General features: G+C 50.4%; 1 protein-coding gene across 1 annotated transcript in view; it reads right to left on the reverse strand.

Annotated features, from left to right (window-relative positions):
* The window catches only part of epha10 (EPH receptor A10), a gene marked incomplete at both ends in the record, with an annotated part of 179,505 nt that overhangs the window by 27,110 nt on the left and 139,895 nt on the right, over positions 1–12,500 (reverse strand). The window contains 4 exons of the mRNA XM_080004599.1: positions 869–1,006; positions 8,175–8,283; positions 9,208–9,451; positions 10,862–10,986. Of these exons, the coding sequence (XP_079860725.1) occupies positions 869–1,006; positions 8,175–8,283; positions 9,208–9,451; positions 10,862–10,986 (616 nt within the window). The remainder of the gene's footprint in view (positions 1–868; positions 1,007–8,174; positions 8,284–9,207; positions 9,452–10,861; positions 10,987–12,500) is intronic.

Here is a 12,500-nt window from a genome sequence, read left to right on the forward strand (position 1 = left end):
GCACTGGGTATGTAAAATGTGCGTGCGTGCGTGTGTGCGTGCGTTTTGACGAGGCGTAAAGCCGGTACGTGGCTGGCAGGTGCAACGGCACATCCGGAGACCGGGTTTTGGGACCCGTCCGTCAAACCACACCGACAGATACGTTACGGCGAGAAAATCCCAAACAGAGAAAGGAGAACGGAGGGGGGAAAGGGGCAGGAAATGCACGGGTCAGGGTTTAAGCTATACAAAAAAAAAAAAACGAAAAAAAAAAACGAAAACAAGGGAATAAGCGAGGAGGAGATAAGGCGGCGAGGAGAGGACTGAGCCAGTGGAAGACAATGAAACCGCAAGCGAGGGATGAAAAAAAGAAAAAAGTATAAAAGGTCAGAGAGCGCAGGGAAGCTGAAGGTAAAAATGGGAGAAACCAAAGGGGGAGAGAGGGGTGAGGGCGGGGGCTGGGAGAGAGGAGGGAGGGAGGACGGAGGACGGGAAAGAAGAAGGAGGGCGGGGTCCCGGGAGCGGAGGGAGGACAGGAAGTCAAAACAAGGGCCCGGACGGAGTTAAGCGCGTCTTTGAGGAGCTTACCAACGAAAACAAAGGAGAATGAGGCGGAGGTGGAGGGCGAGGGGAGGAGGAGAATACATAGAAGTAGAAGCAGAAGCAAAAGGGTGATGGAGAAGATGAGGAGGTAGAGGAGGGAGGGGGCGGGAGCAGAGCAAGCAGGGGAAGAGGGAGCAAAAGAAGACGACGAAGGAGGGGGAGAACGCAAAGAAGGTAAAAAAGGTGAAGACGTAGAAGGTGAGATGGAGGGTGGAGGCGAGACGGGTGGATGGATGGATGGATGGTGGGAGGGCAGGGAAGGTGGGGAGCAGACATGCCAGTGTACCTGGGCGTCAGCTGTGTGAAGGGAGGAAGAAGAGGAGAGGAGAGGAGAGGAGGTGGAGGAGGAAGGGTGGAGAAGGAGGTGGAGAGCAGCACCACACTAGCAGCGGCTACGTTGGAGGAGGGGCCCGCACAGAGGCAGCTGGGAAAACAACACAAACAAACAAACAAACAAGCAAATAAGCAAGGAGGTGGGGGAGGGAGGGGCGGAGGTCAACTCCCCAATCTACAGCTCCTGATTGGGTGGAAAGTCCGCCCGTCGACAACATTTGATTGGCTGGTCGTCATTGATCGACGGAGGGGAGGGGCTGGAAGGTGGGAAAGGGTCAACCCAAATGGAATGTGAGTTATGAGCGCCAAAGCGACGTAAACGCGCTTCCTGGCGTCCAACGCAGCGCCTCCCAATCCTATGAACCACTGAAAACGCCTCAAACAGGTATAACCGCGTTTATGATTATTATTATGGCCTGCGTATAGCCACGCCTAGCCAACAACCGACCCCCCTGGAAGTCGGGAGCCGCTCCGACACAAGAGTGGGAGAGGGAGTGGATTTTCAATTCGCCAACTGAAAACAACTTAGGTCTCGTTCATGGGAGGCTCGTCAAGGACCACATCTAAAAAAAATTTAATAAAAATAAAATAAAATAAAATAAAATTTTTAAAAAGAGACTCAGGGTGAAACGCGTTCTGCCGGAGCTGCTTTTCCGCCCGGAACCGACGAAAGAGCGACCTTGCAATTTTGATCTTGCAACACACGAAGGCTTATTTCCCATTACCCATGTGTTTGTTAAGTGGAATTTGAAGATGTTATCTCACAGGCGTGCCACGGCGCGGCGGTGGAAGAACACGGCTGTACGGCAGCGTCAGACATTTCGACCCACCCCTCGGACCGCGCCGCTCACCATCCGACCCAACCAGGCCGCCAAATCAGCCGCTTCCAGGTCGACAAGCCCGACCAAAAAAAACGACGTCTGCTGTGAAAGCAAAACGGCCGACTACGGAACCACCCAGGGCGGAGGGGGCAGGGTGGGTCCGGGGACGCCGGCATGCGGGTCGTCCGTGCCGGGTCCGGTGTGCGTCACCTCGGCATCATCACCGGGCATGCGCGGCGGACCGCGTTCGCGTCAACTCCCCTACGGACAGCGAAGGCGCCCGCTGACTGCAGGGGCAGAGACCGGGATTAAGGCTGGGCAGCCTTGACGGGGCCGTGTCTTCTGCCTTCACACACGTCTCCAGTTCTCCTCAACATGAAGAATGCTGCGTGACGGTGCTGCTGGTTATGCAGTAGTTATGCGGCGGGGGCGGGGCCGCAACGCTACCACACAGCTGCTACTTTGCTGCGGGCTCAGGGGGGTACAGTCCCAAATACCTTGTGATCAGTAAGGGACCTGCCATATTTCACGAGCGCGTTCAGATTCGGAGACTTTCGCCCCTGGATTCGGTTGGACTCAAGAGCGACTTGCCGCCTCGTTGCGTGTCTCGCCAGGTCCGGTTAGCGTCGCCGTCGCCCTCCGCTGGGAAATTAAAATGGCGCAGACACCTGGTCACCTCAGCGAAGCAGCCGCCCGTTCACCCGTCCAATGTCCAGTGTCCGGGATCTTTACCCAAGACCGCCGGCGGACTCCCGTGTGCCCCGTTAGAGGCGCTTAAAAGGCTTAACAAGAGGTTTGAGTTTTGTTTTGTGGAGCACGGGGGGGGGGGGGGGAAGTCAGACAATCGTACTCCGGGAGGCGATTCAAGGGGTTTCGTTTTCGTGGCGACGCGCGGGAAGAAGAGAGTGCGAGACCGGGTTTTGGGCGGCGAGGAGGGAATCAATTCGAGGCGCAAACCCGGGAAAAAGAAAAGAAAAACAGGAACCAGGGACAATGACTGTGAGGCGATCCTGGCTTTCATGATGGGGATTTGATTTGCCAGCGCCAGCGTCCGCCTTCAACCCGCGACGTATTTCAGTTTGCTTCCCCCATGAGGTCCGTACATTGGGTCCGATGACGTCTTCACACGCGGGGGAACCAAACGGCGGTTCACCCGGAGGCGGCTCCGCAGGAGGATGGTGGTGAGATTGGTACCAGAGTTCCAAAGCCTGTTCTCAGCTCCGCAAACGAACCGGACTGAAGGAGTAAACGCACCGTGGCTGGATGATACAAGCGTCCTGAAGTTCGGCGCTCAAGTGTTTTTTTTGTTTTTTTTTTAACTCAGGGACTGGATCTATCAAGCTGCCGATTCAGGATTATTCATCAGTGGCTTCTTAGCTCCATATGATTAAGAATAGGAAAAATCTGGATGCGCATGAGGGGGAAAAGCCGCGGGGGCACTTGGAGCTGGACTGTCGACGGCTATGTCAGGGCGCTGGATATTGCAAGTACTTTTACTTGTTATACTTTCAGTACATTTGAGAGCGAGTACTTCGCTTGAGTAGGAATGTCAACGTCGTACTTTCCCTTTGCTTTTTCACTTTGCTCTGTCTCGCTGCTGAAGCGGACGCGCACGGGTTTTGAATAGAAATACTCCCCCCCCCTCCGATTTTTAAAATTGGGGGGGGTTGACAGACACCTGTTGGGAGAGGAAGTAAAAGAGTAAAAATGAGGCGCTGATCTGGAACAGGAGCACAGCGAACCACGGCAGCTCCCTTCAGACCTCATCTGCTTCCAGAGCCGCTCCTCGTACCCGGCCAGGGCCAAATGGCCCCGCCAAGTGACCCCCGGCTCCTCCAGCGCTTCCACTTCCAATCCTCCCGGCCTCCTCCTCCCGGTGCTTCCTGATCTTGTCACTCACTCCACCACTCACTTACAATTTGCACCCACACGCACACACACGCACACACGCACGCCCAGCGGCGCGTCCAGTGGAGCGTAAACAATCCCCCGTGCTGACCAGTCGAGCCTGGGCTTCCTGGAGGATGTTGGGGCGACGCCTCGTAACCCCGGCCAAATCCCATTCTGTCAGGCACCGATAAACCCAGTGTCTGAGTGACTGTGCGTGTGCGCGTGTGTGTACGTGTTTGAGGGTGTTTGTAGAGAATGAAAGAAAATAAATACAGCGCTGCCTCGACTTACGACTGCATCTACTTACGACGAACCCAAGACACCAGCAGCGATAGTCGCGAAAATTTGTATCGACTTGCGACCGACTGCTCCAAGATACAAGCGTGGAAATGTGCAGTTGGTGCGTCGGCGGCCAGTCAGCAGCCAGCCAGTCAGCAGCCAGTCAGCAGCCAGTCAGTCAGCAGCCAGTCAGCAGCCAGTCAGTCAGCAGCCAGTCAGCAGCCAGTCAGTCAGCAGTCAGTCAGCAGCCAGTCAGTCAGCGGGCGACCTACATGGTGTGTGCACGTAGTTCGTGGCTTATCGAAATGTCTTTCATATTTACTGTGTTTGTGCTGTGTATTCTGTATTTTGTTTATTTTCACCCTTCATGATGAGTCCTAAGAAGAAGGATGATGGGAAAAAGAAAAAGGCAACGACTCCCGTTGAAACTTAACTCCCATTAATTATTAGGGGAAAAATTGCTTCGACATACGACTGTTTCAACATACGGGCGTTCATATAGAACGAATTCCAGTCGTAAGTCGAGGTGCCACTGTATATAATATTGAAATAATTATTTCTTATGTTTATAGTTACAATAAACTATACATATGAACAAAAATGAAAAATAAGACATAAAAAGAAAGCATAGTTAAAAAAAACAACTACATATATATATATGTATTTATATAAAACGTATTTTTAACATTTCGTATTTTTTTCCTGTTTGTCGTTTTCTCCACATTTTTTTTGCAACATTGCCATTTAATTGTGCTTATGTTTGCATAATGTGTGTGCATTGGTCTGCATAATTGCGTGAGTTTGAATGTTCGTGTGTGTGTGTGTGTGTGTGTGTGTGTGTGTGTGTGAGTGAGTGAGCGCGTGTCCTAGTCGTGTGGTCATGACTCTTAATGAGGACCTGAAGGGCTTTGGAGAGCGCGGAACGCAACCAGACAAAGGAGGAAACGAGTGGGGGAGAGAGAGAGAGAGAGAGAGAGAGGGGAGGGGGCGGACGGATGAAATGAACGACAGGGGTGAAAGATGAGAGACGAGAGACGAGAGACGAGAGACGAAGGACGAAGGCCGTGGAGCAGAATGAATGAACGGAGCCGACGCAGAAGCTAATTTACAACATTTGATACAAGCTTTTCCATTCAAGGGGGATCTTCAGAAATATTGTCCGTCAGATACCGAGAGTTTGAATGGCTCGGGGGTCTGGCATGTACAGTTTGTGTGTGTGTGTGTGTGTGTGTGTGTGTGTGTGTGTGTGTGTACGTGCGCGTTTGTGTGATTGTTCACGCGTCGCGTGTAAATTCGCATCTGCCGATCGGCGTCGCCGCGCCCCCACCCCCACCCTAGCTGCCGCTCGGAGGCGGGCGGTCTGTTTGCGAGAGAGCATGATAATTGAGGCGTCAGACCCTCCACCTCCTCCTCGTCCGGGAAGGAACAACAAGGACGACGCGGAGCGGATGAGATGTGGCTTGAAGAGAAAAGAGGAGGAAAACATAAAAAAATAATAATAATAATGATGATAAAAAAAAGAAAAAAAGTCACAAAGCTGAGTGCCTCGGCGCGTTGGAGTGGTGCTACTCCACTACTGTATGGAATTGGACCGGAGTCAAAAAAAGACGTGAAGTCGCTGGGAAAGGCTTTTCGCCCGGCAGGACGAATTATGCGGCTCGCACGGCTCGCGTCTGAAATATTAAATATAATAAACACAACTCCCCCCCTGGTATAGAGCAATGTGCTGTATTACGTTTTGACAGAGGCTTTGTCATAATAGCCGCTCGGTTTGTTGTTCGGTTGAACGTCGGGCGACGTGTAAAAAAAAAAATAAAAGTAGAAATGTGGTTGTCTCATAGATCCCCTAAGGACACGAGGAAAAGATCCCTTAATAATTGCTTTTATAGTCGCACCATTCTCAACAATGGACCGCTGGATGTTGTTTTTTCTACAGTGTATTCCCAAATCCTAACGTTTCACAACAGCCATTTAGGTTCATTTTATTGGCGGCAATCTGGCTTTCATGGGAGTAAACATTTAGCCAAGTGTTTTAAAGTGCATAGAATTGGTCATAAACGGAACTTGATGGGGGGGGGGGGGTCCGTTACGTGGCAGTGATTTTACCGTCAGAAGGTGACACCGAAGGCTTCGCATTTTATTTTCTTGAGCGCGTCCATTCATTGCTAAAGCAGCTTGTCCGCTCTTCACCGTATGTTCTGATAGACATCAACTGTATACAGTCTATAGACCTCCAGTGAGCTCTTCTCTCCGTCTGGTCCAATATCTACAGCCTCAGGAGGCGTCACCGGTCCGGTGGCAGCCCCCGAGGGAGGCTGGATTGCAAGATTTTGGAAAAAAAGTCTGAAAGGGTATTTCACTCCCTCTAGCGTAGAATAACCACATGCCGTCATTTAGCTTTGATTGCTCATGGCCGTGGAAGCAGGAGAGATATGCGGTAACTGGAGTCCATAATCACCCTGGACTGACCCTACTGCAGCGCATTACTGGAGGCCTTTATCTGCAGGTCCATGCATCAGCACAACGGACTCTGTACTGTCTAGTTAAAAAACAGCATACTGTGTATAAAGTATAAATGATATCACCTATAGCCTTACATATAGTTTATTATATTAACATGGAATTTAAGATTTGTTGTTGCGACGTTATACTATTAAAGTTGCCCACTCGGCCCGGGAGGGAGGCGTCACGTATGTTTCTTTCCCCAACGACGTGGCCGCGCCCAGGCCTCAATTAAAGCGCCGACATGAGCGGGCGAGATCCTCAGACACCTGCCGCACGGCGTCTGTCTGGGTGATTTGCGCGGCAGCTCAGCAAACAGAACGGCTGCAGAGATGGGGCTGTAAAAACACCACGAAACGTTGCAATGTGTTCGCTTTTTAACGGCCAAACACTGAGCATATTGGCCTCGTTGCATAACTCACGTTGCAGACGGTTTCTCGGTTCTTCGTCTTTCCGGGACATGTTTACGCTTTCAAACGTACGCCTAAGATGGCATCAGAGAGTGTATGCAAGGCCGAATTATTTTCCGCCCTAATTGACTTTCGCCGGTCCGACTAAAGTCGTGAATAAACACAAAAAAAGGGCCTTCCACAGTAATGGCTGCGTTCCCAGACGCCGCCGCCGCTTGAGGCCGTGAACCCCGCTCGCTTCAAAGCACCTTGTGCGGCGGGAAAAAAACCCAAAAACACAATCTAATACAAACAAAAACACACACACACACACACACACACACACACACACACACACACACACACACACACACACACACACACACACACACACACACACACACACACACACACACACACACACACACACACACCACAAATCTGGAATAGACTCGCGCCAAGTCGCACCGCGGGCGGTTGGTTGAACAATGTGAGAGCACCGGTGATGAGGAGGCTAATGAGGTTGCCTGGGAAACGGTCCATGTGCCCAGCGCCGCTTGACTTCAGCGGTCCATTCCCCCACCCCCGCTTCAGTGGCCTCGTCACTTCGGCGGATCCCTCGGAGACTCTGGTCGGATGACGAATCCCCACGAACCGCCCGGTCCGGCTTGAAGGGGCGACGTGGACGGGGAAGGTTTTTTGCCGTCCCAGCGCAAGGCCTCGAACAGGGCTGGGGGGGGGGTCAAACGACTCGGGAAAAGAAAATGGGCCGTCACCTGCAACGTGACGCATCCACTCCTCCGAAATGAAACAGCCTCCGTCCACCCCGAAGGCGATAAAATGCCCCCCCGCCCTCCGTCTTTTACACGGCGGAAATGGGAAAAGAGAGGGGGACGGGTTTTGATGGCGCAGAGCCGGCGCTGGACACCAGACGTCGACAGCGGCCGCTGCAGCGGCCTTCTCAACGCCGAGTGACAACTTCTCTCATCGGATCCGTCTGAGCTGTTTTCAATAGAGGTGGAGGCCACCAGGGGGCGCTGCGCCGACGCTCCGCCACGGAACTCCGCCACGGAACTCCGCCACGGAACTCCGCCACGGAACTCCGCCACGGAACTCCGCCACCTCCGGCGGAGCTCATGGACCCGGCGTCCGTCAGTTGTTTGACAGACGCTGGCTCCAAACAAGGGAAGCTATTGTGCTGGTGGGTATGAGCGGGGTGTGCGACGTCCGTGTGTGTGTGTGTGTGTGTGTGTGTGTGTGTGTGTGTGTGTGTGTGTGTGTGTGTGTGTGTGTGTGTGTGTGTGTGTGTGTGTGTGTGTGTGTGTGTGTGTGTGTGTGTGTGTGTGTGTGTGTGTGTGTGTGTGCGCGTGTGCGTCACCTCCTCCAGATGAGCAGGCCCACTCCGATGGACAGCAGCATGATGAGGGCGGCCACGGACACCACCACGATGATCACCACCGGGTTCTGTTCGCTGGACGCCAATGCCACTGGAGACGACAGAAAAGACGCCGACATTGTAGTCACATATCAGCTATACCGTGACGTATGGAAACTACTTTCATACATTCATACAGATACATACACACATTCATATATACACATATACAGATACATACATACATACACACATACATATACAGATACATACATACACACATACATACATTCTCAGATGCATGCATACATACATACATACGTACACACACACACATACATACTATACATACACATACATACTGTACATACAGTACATACATAGATACATACTGTACATACATACATAGATAGATACATACTGTACATACATAGATACATACTGTACATACATACATAGGGTGATGACAGAAAGATCGGTGTTCAAAGGGAGACAACTGCAGTGTTGTAGGAACCAAAACATTCTTTTTCAGTCGCTCGGCTCGACTCTCAATGAGCGAAAAACAATGTTGGTGTTAAAAAATACCATCGTTCTCCTTTTCCATAAACGGACCAAAACAGGCGAGGATTAAAAACAAAGTGGGAACGCTTGGACACCAACGGGCGGAGGCACCATTTCACAGCTCGCTGGCAAAGTACTGCATCTTCACACATATTTGCCGACACTGATACTCTCACTTCCTACAGAGACTGTAGGAAGTGAGAGTATAGTGGACTGAAACTCCTCTCTCTCTCTCTCTCTCCCTCCCTCCCTCCCTCTCTAACACACACACACACAGCAGGCCTCTCTGTGAGGGCTGGCCAGGTGCCGACACAAACCCATATCCCAAGCTGCCCGGCGGCGGCGAAGAGAGAGAGAGACAGAGAGAGAGAGAGAGACAGAGAGAGAGAGAGAGAGAGAGAGAGAGGGAGAGAGAGAGACAGAGAGAGAGCGAGAGAGAGGGAGAGAGAGAGACGCCAAAAAAAGAACCACTCACGCTCGCCAAGTGTCTGGAGCTCCAGGGGGGCGCTGTAGGCGCCGTAGTCGATGGAGGGCGGCGAGGAGGTGGACGAGGTGGAGGAGGAAGAGGAGGAGAGAGGGGAGGAGGAGAGGGACGAGGAAGGCGCCGGCGTGGAGAAGGGCCGGATGAGGAAGACGTACGAGGTGCCGGGCTTGAGGTTGTTGACGCTGATGCGGGTGGCGGCCGTCTTCACGGTGGAATAACTCTGGTCTTTCTGCTCCTGGAGAGGGGGAGAGAGAGGGGGAGAGAGAGGGGGGGAGAGAGGGGGGGGAGAGAGAGAGGACAGAGGGAGGGGGGAGAGAGAGAGAGAGCGGGGAGAGGGGGAGAGAGGGGAGAGAGAGGGAAGGAGAGAGTCTTGAGTTTCAGTCCAAGCTTTATTTACTGCCAACACATCCAGCCAAATGGATTTCATAAAAGCATAAATTACGCGGAAAATGAAAACAAATCTCCAAAATATGATTTAAAACAAACAATGGAAAGGCAACCGACAAAAAAAAAAAAAAAAAAAAAAGTATTTATTTATTTATGTATTTAGAGGGAGAGACGGCAGTGGGAGAGATGCGAGATGCGAGATGCTGCGTGGAGGAGGAATACATTTGCCGAGCACTCCGTTGGCTCGGAGCGTTCTGCCGCGGTGCGGAGGACGTGCGAGACAGTTTGAAAGTGAGAGGAGTGGAAACCAAAACATTGTCATCGGCACACGACGCGGCGCTGCCGAGCGGCGAACGCACCGCTTCACCACGGAGGGAGCTTGTACGCCGTTCACACCAGAAGACATGCGGGCAAACCGCTTCTATTGGTCCAATGTATGTTGTGAAAGTCAAGTGTTTCTGTGGTCATCCCAATAAAGTATTTTGCAAAGACGCATAAGCGAGAGCCGAGGTCAGTAAAACTATGAATAATCTGAAAAAAGAAACGCACCCTCGGATTAAAAAAAAAAAATATTTCCGCAGCGCCTAAGGTTTCCAGAAATAAATAGAAAAATGAAAACAAATCCCTCGGCGACCGCTTTACAGCGAAGACGAGGGCAAAAGCCCGGATGTTGAAAAACGAAGCAAAAAAAAAAAAAGTTGACACTCTCCGATGCATTTCTGGGACTGGTGGTGTAATCTGCCCAGCGCCAGCTGACAACTTACAAACACCAAGGACTGACAGGAAGTGCATGTGTGTTCTTCTGCCACATGTACGTACATGGTATTACCATATACGGTAATGATGATTTGGACCCGCAATGCATGATCCCTCAAGCTCTCTTGTCATACTTGCACATGAATAAACATCGCACGCTGAGGGAACAAAGGAGGGAAAGCGATGGAGAGCGAGAACGAGGGAAAAAGAGAGAGAGCACTAAAGTGGTGGTGGGGGTGGGGGTGATGGAGAGGAAGTAGATGAAGAGGGAGCATGAGATTGACAGATAGAGGGTGACAGCTGTTATGAGTGGCTCCCGTGGAGTGTGCCGATATGCGGGGGGGGGGGGGGGGGAATGAGAGGATGGAGGCGGAGAACAGGAAGGATTGGAGGAAGGGGTGGAGGAACGGTTAAAAGGATGGAGGGAAACTATTGTGATATTTGATTTTGGCAACATTGCTCTGCTCTATAGTTGTGTGTGTGTGTGTGTGTGTGGCCGTACCTTCTCGTAGTACTTGACCTCGTACTCGGTGCGGCTGCTGTTGGGGTAGGACGGCTCCCTCCACACCAGCGTCACGCTCTTCTGCTCGATCTTCTCCGCCCGCAGCTCGCTCACCAGAGAGGGCGCTGTGGAGCACGGTGGGGAAGATCCGATCCCGTCAGAGGCGTGACATACATTCTCGTTGCGGCAAAAAAAAATATGCCGTTGTTCATTCATTAACATACTGTGCCTCGTTTTTTTTTTTCTCCATTCATCATGAAAGTAGGATCCCAAAGCTCGGAACAGAGACCTGGTCGGGCTTAATAAAACTACAGCCTTATATCATTTAACACAAAACCATAAAATTATTAAGGATTTAATTTGGACGGTGGGGTATGGTCTCGAATCCAAACCATAAATGTACTTATCCCCGCCTATTTCATACAGTTAAAATTGTATTTTCATTTTGTCCACTTCATGGAGGTAATCACTCATCTTTTTTAATTGTAACAAACCACAAGCCTTGTGCATCATCACACACCTCAAATCATTATTTGTATTTTGAACAAAAATGTATTAAATGTTAATCATTATTGCTATTATTTTATTATTTAATTTAATTAATTATATTTATAATTTTATATAATTTGTTATATCTTTTTTTGCATTTTTTTCCCATTCCTTATATTATTACATTTACATATTACATTTTTTTTTATCTTAATCCGACACAACCCAAGTCATTTCAGCTTGCATTCTGGTGATGACATCATCAAACGCCCCCCCCCTGACTTGGGAACCATGTGGAATCCAGTGCCCAAGGTCAGAGGAGGAGTAGAGTGAATTCTGAGACTTTTCCCCTTTAATTAAAACCAGACATTGATTTATACAGTAATATGAAGTCTGGTAAAAGAGAGAGAGAGAGAGAGAGAGAGAGAGAGAGAGAGAGAGAGAGAGAGAGAGAGAGAGATTTCTCTGTCCGTCCTCATTCATAATGTTTCCAGACTCAAATACAGAAAGACAGAACCATCTCTTTCTTTCATTAAAATTTGGAGAAAAATGATTATAAAATATGAGAAATATATAAATATATATATATATATAAATATATATAAATATAAATATATATATATTTTAAAGCCAGTTCTCTGCTAGCCTGATAATCATCCTGACTTTCCATTTTGTTTCACTTCATAATTCAGTCTGATGTTTCTTCCCTCTGAGCCCTCTGAGACTGGGCGGGGTCGGACGTGCAGTCCTCGGGATTTGACTGTCTGGCTTCAGCCTAAACCGACGGCTCAGCGCGTTTACACGCACTAAATACCTGATTAAGCTCAACAGTCGGGTCAAGGTTACAATGCGATTGAGGCGTTTACATGTGTTTGGAATAATGACATCGCTGAAAAACTGGAGTTGTCATGGTGGGGCGGCGGGATGTGGACGGGAAGTACCTGCTCCAGCCTCCCGGGGAAAAAAACACCATGAGCGGAGTGATTGGGGAGGAATCCGGGTGTGGTAATCGGGCGGTGCTCGCCCCCGTTTGGAGCTTCACTTGATGAGGACCATCGGGGTGAGGCGTTTCCATGACAGTCGCAATATTCAGAATATTGCCTGGACCCGACCGTGATGGGCTTATCAGCGCGCGCAACGTCTGCCCAGA

The sequence above is a fragment of the Zeus faber genome (genome assembly GCF_960531495.2).
Source record: "Zeus faber genome assembly, chromosome: 1".
Lineage (NCBI taxonomy): Eukaryota > Metazoa > Chordata > Actinopteri > Zeiformes > Zeidae > Zeus > Zeus faber.